This window comes from Paroedura picta, chromosome 10 (assembly GCF_049243985.1).
Source record: "Paroedura picta isolate Pp20150507F chromosome 10, Ppicta_v3.0, whole genome shotgun sequence".
NCBI classification, from domain to species: domain Eukaryota; kingdom Metazoa; phylum Chordata; class Lepidosauria; order Squamata; family Gekkonidae; genus Paroedura; species Paroedura picta.
The window spans coordinates 54,743,326-54,768,040 of NC_135378.1; the positions used below are offsets into that span (position 1 = coordinate 54,743,326).

General features: G+C 43.7%; 1 protein-coding gene across 1 annotated transcript in view; it reads left to right on the plus strand.

Moving 5' to 3' along the window:
• The first annotated feature begins 5,666 nt into the window (after positions 1 to 5,666).
• Positions 5,667 to 24,715, plus strand: part of TBC1D9 (TBC1 domain family member 9) — a 50,701-nt gene continuing 31,652 nt past the window's right edge. Inside the window, exon 1 of the mRNA XM_077300226.1 lies at positions 5,667 to 6,729. Within this exon, the coding sequence (XP_077156341.1) occupies positions 6,603 to 6,729 (127 nt within the window). The 5' untranslated portion in view covers positions 5,667 to 6,602. The remainder of the gene's footprint in view (positions 6,730 to 24,715) is intronic.

A 24,715-nucleotide genomic window follows, 5' to 3' on the forward strand; every position in this document is an offset into this window, starting at 1 on the left:
CAATCACCTACCCTTCCTCTCTCCACAACAGGCATCCTGTGATGTAAGTGAGGCAGAGAGAGCTCTGAGAGAACTGTGACTGGCCCCAGATGGCTGCATGTGAAGGAGTGGGGAATCAAACTCAGTTCTCCAGCATAGAGGTTGCCACTCTTCACTAAGCTGACTCTTAAGCCATCTGAGTCATCTCAGACCCAACAGATTTTATCAGGGTGCTTTTTGAAAAAGTTTGTTATCAAGCCTATTTACATAGCCAGATGCAGACTTGGCAACAAGAATTTAAAGAGACTGTGCTAACATGCTTATGCCTGATTGAAAATTCAAGATCTAAGATCCATGCTGACAGTACTGTGTATTATCCTTCACAACCACAGTGCTTCACTATTGAAGCAATAGTGCAATGACAGCAGAAAAAGCAAACGTGTTCGTGATTTGTGTGCCATACTGTCACAGTCTTCCTTATTTCTCAGGGGAAATGAATAATATTAAAAGGAGAGAAATTAAGTACCTTCTTCTTCAGGATTATTTCAGTCCCTGCAGCCTTCCTCTTTCAAGGTCTTGAAATCACACAAGTATTAACTCTGCAGCCAAGTTCCTCTTTTATAAGAAGTGTCCATTCTTTCTGATCCTGTTTTGTTGTTTTAATTTAGTTGCTTAAAAAAAATAAAACTAAGCATAAGAGTTAAAACAGAGGAGTGTTTAACATTTCATTCATTTGTTATTTATACCTCGTCTTGTCCCCAGTGAGGACCTAAAGTGGCCTATATCATTCTCTACTCTGTTTTATCCTCACAATTACCCTCTGTTTTATCATCACAACAATACTGCTTTGCTTGGCAGTGGAGAATAGTTTATCAGGGAAAATATGGCAAGCCCCCACTGCTCAAGCTGCCTTCTTACTGTCATAGAATCATAGAGTTGGAAGGGACCTCGTCGGTCATCTAGTCCAACCCCCTACACTATGCAGGACACTCACAACCCTATCGCTCATCCACTGTAACCTGCCACCCCCTTGAGCCTTCACAGAACCAGCCTCTCTGTCAGATGGCTCTCCAGCCTCTGTTTAAATATTTCCAAAGATGGAGAACCCACCACCTCCCGAGGAAGCCTGTTCCACTGAGAAACCGCTCTAACTGTCAGGAATTTCTTCCGGATGTTTAGATGGAATTTATTTTGAATTAATTTCATCCCATTCGTTCTGGTCTGTCCCAGTGTTTGCTGGCAGAGGCTCATGGGAATTGTAGTCCATGAACGTCAAGAGGACCACAGGTTGATTACCCCTGCCCTAGTGAAAGCCCATTTATTTCAGTGGGATTAGACTGGAGTCACTCTGTTTAGGGCTGCATTAAATTTTGTGACTTAATACCATTGCAGCCCAGCACTACCTGCCTACATGTGTGTTGTCTGCCCCAATACCCCCTTGGCTAAATCTGCTTTGGCAGCCATTTTAGGAGCAAGCGATGCATTGCTTTTGAGAATGTGAGGTCAAGGCTTTCCTTAGGCTATGCTAATGAGTGGCCAAAGCTTGGGATGGGAAACTGATTTACTGACCAGACATCTGCCTGCCTACTCCGTCCCATGGGGTCTCACAAAGCTGGTTGCCTATCTCAGTCTATCAATGGGATTTCATCAGCAAATGCAAGTCCTTCTAACTGCAAAACCTAATCACTATCCAGCAGCCAACTGGGCCAGATTACCTTTTATTGACCTTGCCCGAATGTCTCCTGCCAGCCTGCCCCAGGCATGAGAGAAGCCCCAAACCTGCCTTGATGCAATCACCTTTTAACTTAAGTCAACTCCCCTACCCTTAACTCATCCAGATTCAGGAAATCCATGACTTGTCATCCTCAGACTCTGCCTGAATTTCTAGAACTTACAATTATTTGTTTAACAAGAAAGCCCACTGCAGTTGTACAGGCAGCGGGTGCTAGCAGGGCAGTGTGTGTGGGGGAGGCAGTGGGCATGGGGAGAAGCAGCTGGGCCAGGTGTGGAGCAGCCTCCCTGCCCCTCTCTCACCTTCCGCGGCCAAGGTGACAGGGCGAGCGCATGGTGGTCTTGGGGCTAGTGGTCCTCGGTGTTGCCGCCATCAGCTTGCAGCCTATATCACCTCTCTGCCTAGCAGCCTCTGCCGGCCCCTCAGAAGCTCCGATGGTGCCTTGTTGCTGCTTCACCACCTCGGTGGCTGCTGGGAAGTGTGTGACTGAGAGGCAGTGTGAGCACCACATGGCTGGGTTTTGGGGGCAGGAGCTCCAGGGCCAGCCCAATTCCACCCGTGGAGTGGAAGCGGTGTCCAGACACCCAGACAGGGCCCAGACACCGCTCCACCCATAGTGGCTCTTCTCAGTTATATAGAAGAGCCACTATGTGGTACAGATATGTGATACAGATATTCTTTCTTGCTAGTTCCTATAACTATTGTTGTTCTTCCATCCAAAGTTGCACAGACTCATCCTTCCTACTTGCACACAGGCTGCCAACATTGCAACATTTTCTTACCACACAGGAGCCAAGTGCTGCATTGCTTTCTACTTCCTAGGGATGTTTAGTAGCTCTACATAAAGTCCCCTACTCTACATCTCTGGATCATCAAAGCAAATAATTTACTCTACCCAGCTATGTAGAATATGGTTGCCAACCTTTAAGTTGGGCCTGGAGATCTCCCAGAATTACAACTGAGTCACAGACTACAAAGATCAGTTCCCCTGGAGAAAATGTAGCTTTAGAGAGTGGATTCTATACTATAGTATTATACCCCAAATCAGCTTCCCCCTTTCCCCAAACTCCACTGTCCCCTGGCTTCAACCACAAATCTCCAGAGAAAGCAGCCCTAGCAGGCCAATTGCAGCTAAAATCCTTCTCTCACTGTGAACTTAGACTTCTCTCTGAAAAAAATCTCTGTTCCCTTTAAATCCCCTAGACTGTCAACCTCCCAGTGGCGCCTGGAAACCTGATCTCTAGACCACATAGAGAAAATGGCTACTCTGAAGGGTGAACACTATGGCATTATACCCTGCCAAGGTCCACCCTTCCCTACGTGTCACCCCAAAATCTCCAGGAATTCCTCACCCCCAAGCAAGCAACCCTGTTTATCACCCATTTCTCTGTGGCCCTTCCCTGGCACAAAATTCTTATTCAGCAAAAAGCCTGGCTCTCTTTCACTTTCTCTGATGTAACTCTTCAAACACACATCCTCCTGAACACAGCAGTCTTACTGTTCCCAGGCCTAAGGACCTTTCCAATTCCTGTACCAGCCTACTTCCATAAATACTCTAAACGTAGAGTTTAGAGTCTGCACAGAGCTTTTATTCCAATCCCAGGATGATTCAGTCCCTGCCATGTCCACTGAAATTTAAAATTTCTCTCTGCGACAAGCATGATTGATCTGGAGTGACCCTACCTTTATCCTGCAATATCATGGAGTGGTTTTAACCCTCAATATTTGAAGAATCGGACTGAGAAAGCATGAGAAAGCATGTGGAGCTCCGGCTGCTTTGCATTTGTTCCTGAACACCGCAGTAGAGAAGCCCTGATTGGCCAAGGCTGCCCAGGTGACAAGCTTGCCTTAAAGGGGACACCCCTAATCTCTTTCAGCAGAAGCTCCCAGAAGCCCTAACTTCTGTCGGTAGAGATTTGCCTCTTTTTTTTCCCCTCCCTCCTCTGCTGTCTCCAACCCTCTCCCCCCCTTCAAGAAAAGGAAGAAGCTCCTGCTGTGATTGGCTCCTTTTCTCCAATTCTCTCCCCCCTCCTCTTCAAGAAAAGAAAGAAAGAGGCTCCGGCTGTGCTTTGCTCCCCCCTCCCCTTCTGAACTTCCCTAACTATGTGCAGAACACTTTTCTGTTTCAATGGGGGGGGGAGAGGAAGATCCGAGTTCAAATCGATCTAGATTCAGCAGTATCCACAATGGAATAAACAAAGTAAGTGCAGATTCAGCCCTTGTCTTGGAAAAGATCTGGTAGTTTTGTGAGGAGGAGGAGTCTTTATAGCCCTTTTCTCTACCTTAAGGAGTTTCAAAGCAGCTTACAATGGTTTCCCCTTTCCCTCCCCACAGTAGGTACCCTGCGTGGGGCTGCAAGAGTTCTGAGGCAACTATGACTTGGTGGCCCAAGGTCACACAGTAGGTTTGATGCAGAGGAGTGGGGAATCAGATTCAGCTCTCCAGATTAGAGTCTGGAACTCTTAATGGCTACACCATAGGAGCACTCTCAAATTGCTTGCACACTATCTAGGTAAAGATCACGAAGCCACAGGTTCTGTTCCCCTCCAACTGGCAAGGAAGTCATTTTCACAATTTAGCCAGCCTGTAGCAATGAAAAGAGTCCCCCCCCCCCCCCGACACTGAACATTCCCCCAAATTGGTCACAGTTATGGCTGAGTGTGCCAAATCCAAGTCGCAGACTAACACCATCTTAAAGTCATTGTATTAGTTAAGCTATGTGGACAGCAATGTGTATATATATATATATATATATGGAATAAAACAGCTTCTGAAAATAGATTGTATTTTCAGGCTTATCACCCACTCCCTACATTTGACAGAAATTCTTATATTGCGATATAAAAAGCAGCAAAGGCCCAGTCTGTGAAGCAACTATCTGCTACTCTCTAACTGTATTTTCTCTCAAGATACCTTGTCAACACTATCACTGGCAGTTTTCCATAAATCAAACTGATCAAATACCCAAAAGGGTTGTGTTCAACTGCATATGTCAACTCTCCTTCACAGAGTACTTGGAGAGGAAGAAAGTTAACACTGCCTGCATTAAAAATGCCCTGTGCCCCACATTTTCATGCCATTGTCTTAAGTAAATGTGAAGATGAAACAACAACTACGATAACTGATGGAGATAGGTGGAAATTAATATGTTCCATAAATGTGGTGCTACATTGCAGAGTTCTTTAATAACTGTACATTCTAACACAAAGGAGGAGACCCAAAGGAGTCTGACTCACAACTGCCTAGCCTTCCTCTCCCCACAAAAGACACCCTGTGAAGCAGGTGAGGCTGAGACAGCTCTGAGGGAACTGTAAGTGGCTTCATATGGAGGAATGCAGAATCAATCTCTCTTCTCCATATTATAGGCAGCTGCTTTTAACAACTACACCAAGCCAACTTTTATTGTGACAAAAGCTTTTAGGGCCTAGAGCTCACTTTATCAGATGCATCAAGTGTCATCCTAAACAGCCAGACATCGATGTATGGAGAGCATTTACATTTTAAAAAAACAGTGAGGTGAAAAGGCTGGAGGCTGTATACAAATATTGACGCCCAGTGCTGACAAGCTAAGACGAGTGCCCGCTTGGACATCTTCCATGCTAATGCGATACCTTGAAAGACACCCACAGTCCTCCTGCAACAGACTGTGCCAACCGATTCTAGTTCAGCAATTGCGGTTAAAGGCGAGCGAGGAGCGTGCAAGGCGGCGCGGCCACCCCCGGCACAGGCTCCCGAGCGCGACGAGCGCCACCCGCCTCAGGTCCCGAGAGGGAGAGGGGCGGGGCCCGGCATCCTGGCCGGGGAGCGAGGGCAGGTGGCGCGTGACCGACTCCAGGGATGAGGGCGGAGGGGAACGGCGCCTAGCCCCCCCCCGGAGGGGGGGCGGGTTGTTCTGGCGCTGGCCCCGCCCAGTGGCAACCTGGCCGGTGAGAGGGAGGCTGCGCGCGCGCGCCTGCCTGCCCGTAGCGCCGGACGGCTGAGGAAGGCTCCTCTGCGGCTCTTGCCAGCCACGGGCGTCCGCGCGACTCTCCCCTCGCCCCCGCTGCAGCGCGACCGGAGTGTGGCTCGCCCCGCTTGTTTGCTGCCCGCTCCGAGGGGTTGTGGCGGGTGGCCGCTTGCGCGGATGCCCACCGCCTCAGCGAGCGCTGCCTGAGGAGGCCTCTGTGCCGAAGCCTGCAGCAGGAGCGCGCTCGGGCTTGGAGCTGGGGCGGCGGGGGCGAGGGGCGTGTTGTGCGAGGCTCGGGCGGTCCAGAGGCTGCGGGTTCCCAGCGGGATTGGCTGAACGCGGCTCCCGAGGGCCCTTTGGCTGACGGCCGGGCTGGCTCCAGCGCTCCCATCGCAGGGCGAACGCGCGACTTCCCCGTGGAGGCTTGATTGCGAGGCCGGGGGACTCTATGCGCGGGAGGCGGTCGCGGTTTAAAGGGAAGCAGCGGGGCCCTTCCGCGCTCCGGGCCGGGTAGCTGGGCCCTCCGCTTTGGATCTCCTCCCCCCCCCCCCCGGATCCTTCCAGGGGCTTGGATGCGGTGAGGCGGCGGGGAGACACCGGCGCTGCCGGCGGCTGGTGGTGAGGTGGGGCGCGCCCAGGCGCCGCGGGTGCTGCCGATGCTGGTTGAGGTCACTGTGCTCGTCTCCGCGTCCTCTGCCGGTCGTGCCTCGGCGGCTGGCCGCTTTTCGCCACGGCCGACAGCGGCTGATCAGGGCTGAAGCGGTGGCGTGGGGAGGGGCATGGTGCTCTTTCTGGCCTCTTTCCCCTCCGATGCGTCTCGTTGTGGCCGGGGCTTGCATCCGGGCTTAGGGGGGTCTCGGGAGCTGCCTCCCGGGCCGTGCAGGGTCCGACGCGCATAGAACCTCGGCGCGAGCCCGGTGGGGCTGCCTTTGTCTTGGCCGGAGCATGTGGGTGAACCCGGAGGAGGTGCTGCTGGCGAACGCCCTGTGGATCACGGAGAGGGCCAACCCCTACTTCATCTTGCAGAGAAGGAAGGGGCACGGAGGAGATGGAGGCAGCGGAGGGCTAGCCGGTAAGAGCCTGCGGGGGAATGTGGAGAAGTTGTGCCTCTTTTCCCTTGGGAGACGAGGCTGCTTTAAACGTGGGAACACTGTTGAGCCTCCCCTATGCCTGTTTTATTTCTTAGTGCACGAGCTGCATTGGCCAGTCACTGCTCACTTAGGAGGTATTTATTGGATCTCAGAAGCTAAGCAGGGTTGGCCCTGGTTAGTGTGTGGCTGGGGAGACCCACCTGGAAAGCTAGGGCTGTTAGGTGGAGGCAGGCAATGCCAAACCATCTCTGAGCATCTCTTGGCTTGAAAATCCCCAGGGGGTTGCCTAGATGACACTTTCCACCATCCTCCACAGAGCCCAGTCAGGCAGTAAATCCAGGGTAGGGGTCTGTTTTTGCTCATTTATCATGTGGATGGCTGCATAATCTGCATCTCATTAAAGCTGGAGATACAATTGTCTTCTGATTTTTAAAAAGAAATCTTATGGGAACATTCCAAAGGCTTGAGGCCTACAACACTTCCAAGAAGATCCTGCTGGAGAGTTACGTAGAGTTAAAATAATATTAATCATACTTATGGAACTTGAATATGCTGATCCCTTGCACAATTACTCTGGACTGCACTGAATTTAGTGGGACTTATTTATGTGCATTTGATATAGAGGTTTAGTATTTTGCAATCTTTCCCTCAATTTTCTTTTAAAGGGCTGTGAATGTTGGATATTGTTCATCTTATTTTAGAGATGCCACACTGAGAATGAAAATATAGGAACTGGTTAAGGCCACACTGTGAATGGGAATATATGGCCACTTCTTTATTCATTGGAGCATTCTGCTTCTTTCTCTCACAGAGAGAAACTCGTTTGAATTATTTGGCTCATGTGAGCTGGAATAATTTCCTATGGCCTCCAGTAATATATGACTGATGGTGCAAAGACCAGTTCCATCAAGGAATCTCCAATCCATTCTTTCTGTAGACCACATCTGAGTATGGTTGGGATATGGAGAGCTGTTCCAAGAATCTAGAACCTTCAGTTAAATGTGGCATTTTCATTTTGCATATAGCATTTTTCACTTGTATGCTTGCTGATGTTCAAACAGGGATTAACATCATTTGCCAAATATATTCTCAGAAAGTGGTAAATCATCATTCATTTAGCTGTTTTGAACTTCTTGGAGGGTTGCTGTTGCCACAAAACCTGTTTGGCTGACACGTGGAGTGACATGATCTTTTGTGGGGGCCCAAAACACCACATTAACTGTATGATCCTGTATTCAAGGCGTGAGCTTTCGAGTGCCTGCACACTTCTTTAGACTAATGAACAACCATCATAACTGTATAGATATACGTAAAAGTAAATTATGGCAAATTAGTAAACTCTGTCATAATATCCAGATTAAGCCATATGGTGCCATATGATAATTCTTTGCTAAAACTGCTAATCAGTGCTTTTGAGTCCAGTTGTAGTTTACAAAAATATTGGAGAAATAAAACGACATCAGTAATTAATGGCAGACTTTCTCAGTTGTATAAAAGGAAATAATCAAGAGACTAGTTGTTGGCCCCATCCATCTCCACCCAAGCCTGGAAGCATCCCTGCAAGTGACAACCTGTGCTGGCAACTATCTTGTCCTGAGACCAGAGAGTTAAATTCAGAATTACATTACATATTACTAACATCACATTACAGTCACATTGTCCCAAATAAAGTGGGGAAAAAAAGAGAAGAGAGGATTGTAAGGAATGTGGGTACAAGAGGTAAACAAGGTTAGCATGCATAGTGAGATAAAAAAAAACCTATCTCCTTTTTGACTACTGGGGGACAAACCTTTTCTTGCACACAGACAACTCCCCAATCTTAAACAACTCCTCTCTCACAACAATGCAGCATCTAATGTGAACATGGACACTGGTACCAGAGCTTGTAACAAACCCAGATGCCAACTTTGCTGCCACATACACTTCAATAACACAATCACTGGACCTAACAACATCATCTAAACTGTTAAAAGCTTATTCACATGCTCTTCTTCTAACATTATATATGCCATTAAATGCCAACAATGCCCCTCTGTTCTCTACATAGGGCAAACAGGTCAAACCCTCCACCACATAATTAATGGACACAAGTCTGACATCAAAAATCAAAGGACTGAAAAACCTGTAGGGGAACACTTCAGCCTTCCAGGATATTCAATAAGGGACCTCAAAGTAGCTGTTTTATTCCAAAGGAACTTCAAGAATAGACTAGAAAGGGAGATTGCAGAAATGCAAGTTGTCACAACACTCAAAACAATGGCATACCCTGGACTCAACAAGGACATAGGTTTTTTATCTCACTTAATTATTTCTTTTTACAACTGGGAAAGTGTCTGCCATTAATTACTGATGTAGTCAGTTTTATTTCTCCAATGTTTTTGTGAACTGCAACTGAACTCAAAAGGACTAAATTAGCTGTTTTAGCAAAAAATTATCATATGGCTTAATTTTGATATTATGACAGAGTTTACTAATTTGCCATAATTTGCTTTTATCTATATCTATACAGTCATGATGGTTGTTCATTAGTCTGAGGAAGAGTGCATGCACTCAAATGCTCAAGCCTTGAATGAATTTTTGTTGGTCTTAAAGGAGCTACTGGACTCTTATTTTGTTGTGCTACTTCAGACCAACACAGCTACTCACTTGAATCTATATATATGATCCTATGCAATCTCAGATCCATTCATTTCAGCGGAGTAACTCTGCACAGGACTTGCTCTGTCAATCTTTTATATTTAAGATGTTCTTTATTGGTCTTATTATCCTGTACTTGACATTCCAGATTCATTGTTCCAGGGTGATTTAATAGAATCATTAAAGTTTTTGCTGTAGTTGGAATCTTGCCTGCAGCTACAGTTGCTCACCTGAGGTTATCATGGAAGGAAGTGGCATTTTTGGCTTTTTTACATCTTTTTACTTTTGTGGATGTGTTTTATATGGATGCCTATTGTACAATTCAGTCATTGGTCATAGGAGCAAAGTTATGATGGTATCTACAAATATTTATTGCTTGAGATGAGATGACCCTAAAAGTATGAAAACCAGGGGGGACGAGCAGGAGAGCTTGAAAGAATGTTAATACAATTTGCAATACAATGTTATTAATTTAAGTCTTTTGAGGCAGCCTACCTATGCATATTTTGTTTCAAGTATCTTCGAAAGGCTTATTTTTGTTTTTTGGTCGAGTTCTTCCTTTAACAACTGGCATTCTATATTATGGTTTCTTCACACAGTGACAGTTCTATCCTTCCCCACACACATTGTGGTTTGTCATTTGCATTATACTTGGGCAATTCCCAGCATGAAAAGTTCAAAAAAAATATATAACCCCGTCTCAACTTCTGCTTCCCTTCCCTCACTCTCATTATCAGCATTGATCTTTCACAACTCAAACCGTTGTAACGGAACTGAATAATAGCATATTAGGATCCCTTTTTCTAATGTTTGATACTGTAAAGTAGGGTTTTAACAAACATGGTTCACTGCAAATGTCTCTGCTGCAGAAACCAGTTTGAGGCCTTTCCAAATATATCCCACAGAAAATATAAAAGCCCCATTTAGAACAAGAGCTCCTTTCTTGAATACATAGAAAATCCATAATTGAGCAGTGATTCAGTTTGGACTTTCTAAGTCGAGCACCAGCAACTAACTCCTGCTAATTCTGTATAATATGTTCCATGAGATTTGTTGAAAGCACTATTTTTATTGTCTTCTTGTAAGCCAAGAATTCAGTCCACAACTTCACTATAACAGAATATTTATTATGGAAGATTGTTTTGCTTGAGCAGGCACATGTGTGTGCCATTTTGGACTTCGGGCTATTTAGGCAAATTATGTCAATTTACAAACAAAAGCAGATCTGAAAGACGGCCCAGTTTGCCAGAGAAAGATTTTTTTTAAATTGGGAAAGCCTGTAGTACTTCAGTGAAGCCTGTCTTACAGGGGCTTAGTTTGTCTCATTTTCAGCTACATGAAATTTCTAGTAAATTCCAGTTCTTGATTAGATTAGCAGGAGCAAAATCTAAGTAGTCAAGCCTGTACTTTGCATTTAAAAGATCCCAGATTGGGTCTCTTACATTCTAACTAAAGGAGATAACAAGTAACAAGGCAGGGTGAAACTTCTTACTCCATAGTAGCTTCTGTAAATCAATGCAGACAGTAGATCAGATTAGACCAGTGGTCTGAGTCATTGCACTTAAATACAGTCCTTAGAAAGAAATAGAAACCTCTTCTTTACTTGTTTCGATAAATATCTCCTTTAAGTTATGGTCCATAAGCAGAAGGTACATTTTTAAATGATGTTTGCTCGTATAAGTGTGCAGTATTGTGTCCTTCGAATCTGTATTCAGCCCTTTTGTTTTCCTTTGGGTTCTGTAAGTACTTTCAAGTAGCATCAATAGGGTTCCTGCATTTTGGGGTAAAGCCCTTAGTTCAGAGGCTTGAGAGAAGTGAGAGCCATTGGTAGAAAATGGATTGCTTTGTAAAAACAGAGTTTTTGGCAGCAGCTGGTTCAAACCTGTAGGGAACTGTCCATTGCAGCCTTGGTCTGTAACTTGACATAAACTACTAGACAAGAGAGCACCTGGACAAGTATATGCAATAGTTTATTTTAAGATAATTAGAACAGAAAAAATAGTGTTCACTTATGTAACGACTAATTAGTTTTTAGATAAGTACATTGAAGTCATTGTGGTTTTTATAGCTTTTGAGTAATAAATATATTCTTGGAGATCACAGCAGAACTGGCAATTGGTGTGTGTTCCTATACCAAGAGTTTTAGTTTAAAAAATTAGCCATTGTTCATTGACAGTTGCTGGATGAGGAAATTGTCATAAAGGTCTGCAGAATATCTGCATTACTTTTAAATTTGTTTTGTCATTAAAGCCTTGCTACTGCAGGTGACTTTTAGTCTAAAAGAATGCTTTTATGAATTTGAATGACAATTTTGGTCTTCAACCCAATAATATATTATAAACATTTACAAATCTTTTCAAAATTCAGAAGTATTAGTTTCTCCCATTCTTAGTGGGAAAATTTGCTAAGTTGGTAACATTTGGTTTAGTAGCAAAATTACAGAGACGGTACATTGTGAACTTGTGTAGCATTATTAGATAAACTTAGATAAATGTTTGAGGATGCTGTATGTTGTAATACCTTGATTGAGGCATTCTCAATTGCCAACATTTTAACTGCAGGATTGGAGAGTATACTTGAGAAAATTCAACATTAGACATTTAATGGACAAATCAAATGAGTATCATGAGATTGCAATATAAAAAATCAAGTCACCATAATCTTGTTACTCCAGTAATGTCAATAATAGAATCAAGGAATGCCAGAAAGAATCTGCCATGTTCTTAAAGACTGACAGAATATTCTTTGGAAAATTGTCTTCAGTGGGTGCCAGACATGCCTGATACAGTCTGGTCTTGCATAAAGCTCACTTGCTGAAAAGACAGTGCAGGTAACTTAATGCTGCATCTGCATTGTGAGGATTCTCCATTTCTCTGACATCACCACCATGATTGCAGAGGCATTCACACCAGCAACAGTTCTTTCACACAGGACCTCTATATGTGGACTTTCCCCAGCAGTTGCTATTTTCCCTGCCATCTTTTCTCCACCCTGGCACTATTGGGACTCATTTTCAGCTTTAATTTAAAAAAGTAATTGCTGGACATTCAGATAAACTAGTAGAATGTTGTCTAAAAGCAGCTGGCTGTATGTATGTATGTATGCATGCGTTTGTTTGTTTGTTTGTTCATCCGCTCGTTCATTTGCTTGCTTGCTTGCTCGCTCCCTGGATTTCTCCAGTTGGGGACCCAGAACAGCTTACATTGTTCTCCTTTCCTCCATTTTAAATTTCACATTGACTTTAAGACATAGATCAGGCTGAGAGGGTGTGACTGATCCAAGGTCTCCAACTTCCAGCAAGGTTTGATGTTGACTGGGGGTTTAAACCTGGATCTTCCAGTCCCTAGTCGAACACTCTATTCACTGCAGTGACACTTGGAACATAATGAGGTGTTCATAATTAAAGGACGTTAGGTATGAGGGATTGGGTTGAGACAGGGAAATGTTAAGAAGTTTTCTGGTCTCAGTTGGTATTTTCAGAGTAACCGATGCTAGGGTATGCTGAAGTTTGTTTATGGCCCTGATAATAATAATGGATGGGAGAGACCTGGAAAACACATATGAGCAGATGTAAATGAGGATAAAAATAGCATTACAATAATTGTGTTTTAATTTTATCCTAATTATTATTAATAGTTATGCTGCAAGCCACCATTATGGTTGTCATGAGTAATTAGCTTCTTCTGATGATTCTCGTTTTGTTGAAATTAAAATGAACTTCAGATATTAAAACATGACCTTTTAGTCTGTTATGTTTTAACATAGTAGCAAACTGGCAACCAGTGAAGCTGCCTCAGAAATGGCTGGATGTGGGTCCTCCAGGATGACTTAGTAAGAACCTGTGCAGACACTTTCTGTACCAGTTGCATTTTTCAAGTCAAGGACAAGGTTAGGCTCGCATAAAGTGTAAATGGGCGCCAAAGCTGAATCGGTCTGGATCGGGCCCCTGGTGCACAAGCCTAGTTGAGATCTAAGCCTAGCTATGTATTCACTATGTATTTAAACCTAGCTATATATTCACCTTAGCCTCTTGTGGCGCAGAGTGGTAAGGCAGCCATCTGAAAGCTTTACCCATGAGGCTGGGAGTTCAATCCCAGCAGCCGGCTCAAGGTCGACTCGGCCTTCCATCCTTCCGAGGTCGGTAAAATGAGTACCCAGCTTGCTGGGGGGTAAACGGTAATGACTGGGGAAGGCACTGGCAAACCACCCCGTATTGAGTCTGCCATGAAAATGCTAGAGGGCGTCACCCCAAGGGTCAGACATGACTCGGTGCTTGCACAGGGGATACCTTTACCTTTACCTTTATATATTCACCTTAGAAAAGCTACTCTCCACCATAGCTGCCTCCCAATATGTGGTGAAAATGCTGGTGTTTCTTATAGAATTTTGCTACAGCTTGAGAAGCCATGTCTGCTGTATGTTTGGGCCGAAGAAGTCAAGACACTGAGTATGTAACTGCTACAAAAAGACAGCAACTGATTCCCACATGCAGGAGAATAAGACAGAATGGACGCAACCATTTCAGATTGGAGGTTGAAGATTACAGGGAATCACATTTGAAGAAGGCTGCTGTATGTTAAAAGCTCCCTTCAAATAGAAAAGGTGCTTCTCTCTGACTCTGTTTTCTTTGCCCGGGTTGAGGCCAGGTGTGCTTCCCATGGGCTGGCAATCGCCAACAAGTTCATACTCACCAAACAAAAAGCTCTGCAGGGGGTATAGGGGAGTAGGCGGACCCACAGATATGTGGGGCCCACCAGACCATGAATGGCCTTAAAGATCGATACAAAAACCTTGAACTTGATCTGGGCCACAACAATGCAGCTGCCTCGGCACTGGCTGGATATGGGCCAATTTCATCCTGTCCTAGTTTTCTGCTTGCATGGGTTTTTTTAGACAAAGCTAGAAACTGGTGTCTGTTCTACCACCTTAGTTCTTCACCGTTTCCTCTTATTATCTCCTGTATACTCAGGCAAGGCATACATTTTCCTCCATAACATCTTCTAGAACCTGCTTCATCCCGACATCTTGTGTCATTTCACTCCCTTTCATTGGCAGCCTGTGGTGTAGTGCAGAGATAGGGAAGAGCAGCCCTTCCATTTTGAGTGTGCTCCCAAAATAATCTTGACTGCTGAACAAAATTACCAGGCCTATTATTTTACAATTCCAAAACTGAAAATGAAGGATTTTGATTTGACTGGTTTACTAGTGGGAGATTCCTGTTGTGACAGGACAAAATTCAATGTATGTGAAATTGCAGTATTCAATACACGGACAATTAAATCTTTACTGCTGTAGAATCTGCTCTGAATCAACCTGTTTGTTTTTAAGGTAGATTATCCAGAAAAATAGATGAGTCTGTAGATATATATGTTAACACATGCAAATACAGAACCTGGTATTTAAAATTTTTCTCTTGACAAATGTCAGAGCTGTAAGACTAGAACAACTTGACTGTTTATCTAGAAGCTGGGCTTTCCTGCTTTGTAAGCATGAATACTCGAGAGTACTTAAAGTTGTGTAAGCAAACAAAATTTACAAAGTTCTCCAACCATGTTTCAAATAACTACATGTTTCTGAAATCCATTGACTAATAATTCTCTTCCTTTTTTGCTACATTCATAACTTTACAGCTAGAAAAATCCCTTACTACGGACATTTCTCTGTTTTTCCCTAGTTAATACAAAGATCTTACACAACAGGTAAATAGGAACGTGGCAATTATGTGTCAGCTATTTGTAATTACAGTACTGTTGAGGGTGGTACTTTGCCAGCACTTACAGACAGAGGCTTTCTTTGGCAGTAATGATGCTGAAATGTCAGTATAATGCAACCTTTCTCAACATTTTTACCCTTGAAAAATCCCTGAAATATTCTTCAGGCTTCAAGAAATCCCAGAAGTGGCGTAATCATGCAGAATATGGTGGGGAAGTATAGCTATGTACACACCCATCCAGGGCCCCTTCCCACCCTCTCCAGGCCCATCACTGGCCATTTTGGGAGGGGAGGGAGCAGTTCAACATGAGAATATATGGTCATATCACCCAATAAAAGTTTAACAATTTTTTAAATGTACAAAATTAATTAGCTTCCCCCCATTTGGGAAACATCAAGAAACTCCAGGGTTTCAAGATAGCCTGGAATAATGTATGCAAGTTAGGTGCCAGTTCCCTGAACTGTACTAACAGGTTTAACACTGGGGTAAACCGCCATTGCTAATGATAGATGTAAATTTCCTGTTTTGTTTTGTTTTTCAGGTTATGATATCTTGGAACTGCCCTGAGCTGCAAGGGAGGGCAGCATAACAATGTAATTAATTAATTAAATTAATTAAATTTTAAAATGCAATATTTTTGGTTACCCTTAGCTGTTCTGGACATGCTTTGCCCCTTTGCTGAAATCTCTCTCAGCTTCTGTGTCTTGTAGCTTGATAACTGCATGGAAGCTGTTTCTTTGTGTTGCTGTGCAGTTTAGTGCACAGTTAAATCAGTCTATGCCCATTGATTTCCGTGGGCATAGTCTGGAGTGGTTCTTCATATGTTTGTAGTGTTAGCTCACTTCAAGCACCTCTTCCATTGTTGCTGATTCAGACTTTCTAAATTGATTGCACCAGGCTTTTGATATCTAGGCAGGATACAGTGCAGTTCTGCTTTCTCTCTGAGTTTTGCAGCAACAAACAATGCACATTTCTGAAAGACAGAATAGGTAAATTATTTTCATGTTTTTTATTATAATATACCAAGATCAGGTTACAACCACAAGAGCTAAAGAAATACTTTTTGCGATGAAAGATGAGACTCACTGAATGTTAAGTATATCAAGTGCTTGGGACTTGCTTGCGGATCACAGGATGCAAAATATTGCAATAAATGTCTAGGTATGTAACAGAGTCATTAGCTTACTGATCTTGCAGATTCAGGGCCATTTACTGATATATCTTCCTATCCAGTCTTCTTACTTATTTCAGTCATTAAGAAAATGTCCACAACTATAATTTTACAGGATGTATAGAGGGACAGAAATTGTCATTGACCAGTTGATTTATAGACCCCTGGAAATCTAGTAGGGGAACCAGTGGCCCCTTCTTTGATTAGTACTTTGTACCTGCTTGGCCAAGGCATTCTGTTGGAGCCCTGATGCTACTGTGGAAGCTGCATAAGTGTAGGTATGTGCAGCTTAGGAGCAGAAGAAGTATCTGCCTAGTGGCTTTTATACAAGCCAAGACCCATGCAGTTGATTGGCCTGCACCAGATGCCACCAGCAGTACTATTCTGCTGTAAGTAAAATCTCCCATCTGAGAAGAATCTGAGACTCAAGACTTCCTAGCCAGGAAGTAGCAAAGGGAAGGTGTATACTGATGAGATATGAGAGAGATCTATGATCTTTGTTACCCATCACAAGCTGTTCTGGGAGTGGGGGGCTGTAAGTCAAATAAATAAATAGACTGACAGACAGACAATCTCCCTGAGCAAATCAGAGCTACTGATTTACTATCTGAGTTTTCTCATACCTTTGTTCTTTTTAAAAGCAGCCATGGTGAAATTGACCAAAGTGTGTGAACCTGACATTCATTTATACTGGAGGGAGTCTTTAAAAAACAAAACAGAGGATGTAGGCAAGTTGTCTCTTATTATGTTTGGAGCATATTTTCTCCTGGCTCTGGTACTGGAATTCAACCAGGTGTGGAGGGAAAAACTGGAATCAATGAAGCACAGCAATGGGGTTTTGGTTCAGTCTTCTGCGTACTCTAGGTTGCTGAAGGTTTTTTTTTTTTTTTTTAAGAAAAGTTGTAAAGGGAGAAGTAACAATTTGGCATCAGACTTTATCTCCTTGCTCATATTCAAGAGATAAAGCTAAAGATTTGGCTATTTTACAGATTCATGGGTGATGATTACGAAGAGCACAGAATGAAATGAAATACAAGGAGGAAAAATGAGAATTTACATCTTAGATAAGTTGAGTTTGAGATTTATTTATTTATTTAGATTTTAGATTTTTAGATGATGAAAAGACATCCATCAGGTTAGCTGTGGCCAATCAAGGATGTAGAGAAAGAATGGATCAAAAATAGTTTCTCAAGGAAGGCCCGGCAGAGATGGGGAAGGCCCTGTAGGAAAGAGCATTAGGGAAGAAGCTGTGGACAGACACAGGAAGTGACATCAAGAGTGAAGATGATGGAGAGGAGAATGTGACTGTGAATAAACAACAAAGTGGAAATCAGTTTGAGGTGGGAGTGAATCAAGGGATGGCTTTTTTCAGAATGGGGCAAACAGCCGTCTGAAAGCAGTAGAGAAGGAGCTGGAGGGAGTGGTTGGGAAAGAACGGCAGAGACGTAGGCAGGCCAAAACTGGGAGAGAATTGGATCAAGGTAATATGTGAAGGGATTGGATAAGGCCAGACTCATTAAGTGAGGCGTGTAGGGGAGAGGAAAGGATTAAAGAGGTGAAGGATGAACTGAAAGATGAGAAAAATGGTGTGGGAGCGATCAGGACAGATGGTCCTGAAGGAATGTAGTATTTCAAGGAGGAAGGAGGTGATGGGACAGGTTTGAACAGAGCATCAGAAGTGGCAAAGAGATGCTAAGGATTCCTAAACCTGGAATTTCATTATATTGCTTAGTTTGGCAGATGGCAGTTGAGAAAAAACAGGATGAGTGTATAATGGACAGAATCAGCCTGCTCTTTTCTTCCTGTGCAAGAGTAAACAAAAGTGTTAGCATTTAATTGCATGAAAGTCTGAACATAGATATCAGATGGAGTGTGTGAGCCAGAGAGAGATGACTGTTGCACTAGGATATTGATACAGATAAATCCATAGTCAAGGACAGTAGATGAGTAACTGCAGGTGCCATTGGACTCCAACTTTGCCATCTGTGGAGAAAGTTGAAGTTTGGGTGTGGGGAGGAAGCTTCCAAGGAAGCCTCTATATGAATAGACTGCGGATGACGGAAAATGCAAGTAGACTGTGGGGCAGACAGTGAAATGTGGAATAAGGTGAGGGTCAGGCAGAAGATATTCCTCAGCAGTGAGTTTGGGGGGGGGGGTGCTAATTTATTTAAGTGAAGAAAAGGTCTAGGAAGTGACCAAAATATGTGGAGAAATCCATATAAAAGCAGAGATTGAAGGGCGGAAAGTAGGAGATCTCTGGGTCAGAAGGGATAACTGTTGAAATTACCAAGAAATAAGATTGGCTGAGAGGAAGAAGATGGACCAGGCATCAGAGTCTGAAATAAAGGAAGAGAGGAATCTGGTAGGGTGATACAGAACTAATATGTAGATAGAGAGCTAGAACCAGAATTATAGAGAACAGAAGCTGAGAAACAGCAGATTGGGGATCTGGGATGGGTTGGAACTGACAGAACACCAGAGCTGTACACAACAATTTAAAAGATTGGGTCCCAAATATAGGGGAGTAAGCTGCTGTCTTTGCTAAACATTATGGCTTGAACTCTGACTCCTTAATGGCAGATTAATGTTTTGTTTCTGTCTCTCAGCTAATTTATTATGCAACATATGAACATCCAAGCACCGAGACATGTAACTCCAAGCAGGCTTTTATTTGATGGTAATATGACACTTGAGCAGAGTTTCCCAAGGTGATGAGAAGCTGTTCAATCCATTGATTACAATGGGATTTGTACATCAATAGTATAACTGCAAATGTGCTAATGAGGTATAGAAGAGAGAACTGCAAGAAATTGGGCTTATCTAAATCAGGCATTCTCAACCAAAGTTTCATGAAACCCTGGGATTTCCTGACAGCCCTGGAAGGGTTTCCTGAATGGATTTAAGTTAATTAATTTTAAATTTGTTAAACATTTATCTGGTGCTATGACCATATATCATGTTGACTCCCCCTCCCAAAATGGCCAGTGATGGGCCTGGAGGAAGTGTGAAGGGCCCTGAGTGGGTGTGTACCCAGCTATGCTTCCTAGCCATATTCTGCATGATCAATCACACCACTTCTGGAGTTTCTCAAAGCTGAAGAATATTTCAGGGGGTTCTCAATGGTAAAAAAGTTGAGAAAGACTGATCTATATTTTGAACCATTTATGCTTACATGAAGAAAAGTCACAAACTCTAGAACATCACCAATATGGACAGTACTTGCTGACTTCCTGTGAATTAGCATTTCAGCTTCTGAGCAGTCTGGAGACGAAGGAGACATATAAGGGCAACAAAACCAGTTTTCCAGGAAGTACAAGATGTTGCAGGGTGTTTATCCTTGAATGTAAATCATTTAGCTTGAACTAAAGAATTCTTTAAAGTCTAATCAGTAAGAATGAGGGACCCTCTCTGATGCATAGTAAGTTTTCTTCAAAGTGAAGGACGTTTGCGGATCATCATGCTGAAATCATTTTAAAGGGCTTTGAACAAAACTGAAATGTTTTTTAAACAAACAAAAAACCCTATGTAACTTTGGCATTATTCCAGGCCAATTACCTCCATGCTTATATTTATGTTCATACTTTCATAGGTTCCTCTATTTTGCATTATAATAGTGTCACATGGATAGAACAATCTAACCAGAATTTAGTTGCACAACAGAAAGAGGCTGATATCTGTCCCAGTGCAGTTGTTCCTGTCCTATTCTTGTGCCATTGGAACCAAACATTTTGTGTGAAAGGCAGTAAATGCAGGTTCAGATATCACCATGTGATACATGGAGTCATTAATATTTAACCCATAAAGCAACATCTGCTCCTCAATTCACTCATCTTTAAACTTTGCAATTTTAAATCCCAAGGAATGCTTTTTTACTCTCAAAACTTCATAGCATACTGACATTAAAAAATTAAAACACTAGGATTCTAAATGTGTTCTTGCTATACAGACAGGATAGAATGCTGGGGGTGAGGCTTAAAACCAAGGAAAGCAAAAGTGCAAGCAAAATAATCCTGAGGCAGAGACGGCAGATGGGCTGGTGGTGCTGTAGTAAGTTGTCCAAGATGTGTAAAGATGAAAAGATAAAAAGAGAAGGAAATGCATTTGCTGGCACAGAGGAGGAACAATGTACTAAGTCAAGGTAGACCAGGTGGCAGTTTCTTGAATGACTTCATTTTCTGATGGAAGAGGCAATTACCAGATTTTTACTCAGGCCAAAGTTTCTCTATTACTAAAGTTTGCAGAGAGATTATCTGGAGTGGAGAAGTTGACTCCAGGCACTGAGTCTCCTTCTCTCCACCACCAGCCGAGGAAGCTGTCCATTGCTGTGTGAAAAAATTATGCTTTTGTTCAACTAAGGTGAGATACACACCAGCACTAACCTGCAGGGAGCCTGAGTTACTCTGCTGGAACTGGACACATAGGTGTGAGGTTCTTTAATGGCTAACATTTATCATGGTGTGGACTTGTATGAGCGATAGCCCATTTAATCAGATCATGAAGTTGTTGAGAGTCAGTTGGCAGATATATTTCTCAGAGGTCTAGAAGATTCAGGTTTCCTGGGAAATGGGCTGTAGCTTCAGGCATATATATCTATGATTATAAAAGCTATGCTATATTTTTTAGTTGTTATTAAGGTTCCATTAAGGTTCCATAAAACTCTTTGGCTGCACATTGTACCCTAGGACAGCTACCCCACTGAAATTGTTCCTCCTCTTTTGTGCTGCCCCCAACTAGGGTTGCCAACCTTCTGATGATTGCCAAGAGCAGAAAGACTCTGCCCTTGCAACTCTGGGGACGTAGAGTCCCTTCCACATGTGCTCCTAAGGTGCCCCCTCTATATAGCTGCCAGAACTACACAAATTCGACCTCAATTTGAAAATATTCTCAGTTGTACAGAAGATGAAAATATTAAACTTCTCCTATGGAAAAGTAAAGCCCCAGCTGGTACACAAGTTGCCAAATGCTGCTCCCAAGTATATAGTATTCGAAATGCTCAGTTAATGATCTATAAACGGTGACTTACAGGAGGATCTTTTATCTTTTGTTGACATGCTGTTTAGTTTTAACCTATTGTCTAGCTATAAAATTTTAAAACTGCTAAACCTATTTTCTGCTGTATTGCTATAGCATACAGCATAATGTTTGGCGGTATCTTTAAATAGGACAGGGTCCTATTAAATAAAAGAGTAAGGCCACCTGGGGAGGAGTTAGGGTGGGCCATGTCCAGGATAAAAACTCAGAGGGCCCAATCAGGAGCCGCAAAGCGGCTCCTGATTGGGCCCTCCAAGGGTCCATCCAGGGCCAAGCAGCCAATGGGGAGGCGTGCAAAGTGCCTTCCTATTGGCCCCTCACCAGGACAGACCAAAATTCCATTCACCCAGCCCAGTCTGTCTGCTAGTCTGCTCCTGACCACCAAAGGGAGAGGAGTTCAGTAGGGCTGTCAAGGGGGATGAGAACAGAGGCTTGGACAGGCTGAGCCAGCCCTTTTCGCCCCAAGGCTGTCCTGACTGTCATGTCCAACTGCAAATTGCCTCAGAACCCTGACAGAGCTGGCAGGAGGCTGCAGAGTGCTCTCCCTCCCCCCTTCAGGCCTGCTGCGAAGGAGCCTCTAACAGCCCCTGACTGAGGGAAGGAGGCATTTCCAAGAGCAACGCAGGGGAGACTGAGGGCCTTCCTTTTGAGGGGGGGGGACTTTCCCCTTCTGCCAAACAGTTTGCTGACAGGGAGGCCACAGAAAAGCCCCTTCTCACTTAAAATACTGCTCTGGCCGGGGGTTAGACACAGCCAAGCCATGTGTCTTTCTTCTTTGCAACTCTCTGCAGATTTGAGGCCACTGCACAGCGTTATTCTGCAGAGGAAGTTGGCTCTTTTGTCTCCTGTTTCATCTGCACAACAACCCTGTGCAGTAGGCCTCAAGTCTTTCAATTCAACAACAACCTGTGTGGGAAGCCTTAAATGTTTCTTCTCTACCACAACCCTGTCCAAAGTAGCCCTTTCTGCCTGGGGAGCTGATCTTTATACTCTGCAGGTGAGCTGTAATTCCAGGAGCTCTCCAGGCCACATCTGTAGGTTGGCTACCCCTGGGTTGGAAATATTCCTGGAGATTTGGAGGTGGGACTTCAAAATCATACAATGCCTCAGAGTCCAGCCTTCAAATGAGCCATTTTTGCCTGCAGTTGGTAGGGAGTGGTACAGGAGTGTCCCTCCTGGCCTATGGGTTATGGCCAGCCCTTACCAGCAACTGTTTGTATTCTGGGGTGCAGACAGGTAGACCAGCATCAGTCCTGTGAGTCTGGAAAGTGCAGGAAGATCTAAATAAATATTTACAGCCTGAAACTAAATAGAGAACAAGTAAATGTCTGGAGACACATCGTAACTGAAATAGTAACTGGCAAATAACCTTGGCCTGGCAAATTAAAAAACAGTATTAAAAACCTTACTAAGGTCAAGACTGCTGTGCACAGACAGTCTTCCTCTTAGGGTTGCCAGCTTCCCTGTGAGGCTTGCTACCCCACCTCCCTCATGGGGAGTCTGCTATGGGGAGAGAAGGGGAAGACGATTGGAAAATGCTTTGAGACACCTGAGGCCTGCTGGGTCACTGCGGCCCATTCCCAGTTCTCTCAGATCTCTCACAACCCTACATACCTCACAGGTTGACTATTGTGGAGAGATAAATGGAAAAGGTGTTTGTAAACCGCTTTGAGACTCCTTTGGGTAGTAAGCAATAGGGTACAAAAACCCGTTCTTCTAAGGAGCAACCATGAAAGAAGCATGTGGGCACATAACATTTTACCAACAGTGAAAATATGGGAGACAGAAGGAACAGGGTGGACACCTGTGTACTGTGACTACCCTATGTGTATTAGGGCAGAGGGGCATTTTGGTGAATGTGGCCTAATTCACGCAAGAAGGGAAATGATGCAGAACTGGGGGAATTGGTTGCCATGTAATCTTCCCCTAAGAAGAGTCTCCAGTCTGATTTTCCCTTCACATATCTCAGGGCATGGCTCTGGAAAGCTCATCTGTAACCACTATGCCACATTTCCCAAAGGTCAGTCCTCTCCCACAATCAACGAACATTCCACACCACAGGTTCTTGACACCCATATCTCCACACCCATGGCCTCATTTGCCACCATGCCACCACAACCTCCCACACAACACACATGACAACCCCATGCCCTTACAGACTGGACAACTCCTCCCCTTCCTCTTCCCACTGCCAAGCTCTAGCGCCCGTTGTATTCTTGGAGACAACGGGCTTTGCCCCTAGTATAAATATAAATACATAAATATTTTTATTCTGAATTTTCTCCACCTAATATCTGATCACAAGTTTTATCTTGTCAAAGTGTCATACAGAATAAACTAAACTAAACCTTCAGGTGGGGTTTGGAGATCTCCCGGAGTTGCAATTATTGTCCAGCTGACAGAGACCAGTTTAACTGGAGAAAATAGATGCTTTCCAGTATGGATTCTACAGCATCACATCCCTGCTGAGGTCACAGGCTCCACCCTCAAATCTCCAGAAATGTGCCAACTTGTAGATGGCAGCCCTATCACCAGGCCTATCAAAGTCACTTCTAATGCTTTGGTATTAAGAGAAAAAACATTAAGAGAAATGTGAGCTAAAAGAGGAAAATCAAAGCAGTCCTGAAAACAAGTTCTTGAATACCTTTGAAACTTGCCAAGGACAGCTTGTGAAAATATTTAGTAAAGTATTGTTTCTTCACTAAACAAATGCTTTAAAGAAGGGATGTGAAAAGGAAGGTCAAGATCTCAGATGATGTTCAATTATTTATAGCTCAGTGCTCTTGCATGAGTAGAGTGTAGCTCACTATGTTAACTCTGCGCAGGCTATGGCTGTCTCTTATTGACTGAGGCTAGAACAAAGGAGAAGTGAGCTTAATGGGTATGGAGGGGAGAAATGGAGAGATTACTGCTGGCCAGAGAATGATGAACACCTGCATTCCAGAAGAGAGAGATGTCAGCTGAATGCTCACCCAAAGGCTCATTCTAATGATGTGGGGAACTTCAGAATGCCTGGATGGACTTTGCAGTAGTTGAAACAGGCTGGACCCCTCTGCCTTATGATAATGTTGAAGAAAAGTCCTGTCCTCTCAAATGTGTGTGTACATGTGTTTGTGTGTTTGTGTGTGTGGGGGGGGGATTTCCCAACAACTCAGCTTGCCTGAATAGGGCTGCCAACTCTTAAAAGAGTCCCTCTAGCTGTTGCTTTAGTTTCAGATTTATTTGTAGGCAATTTTATGAAAAAATGTTGTTTAACTTTGCATCATAAAAAGCATCAGCAGCCTATTTCCTGTATTGTTTATTTCTTACATTTTTATACCCTTGTGGCTCAGGGCAGTTCACAGGGAACGTGAAAACCAATAAAGCATATATAATGAAAATTCAGTGACTGCATCAGTCAACAGCAACAATAACT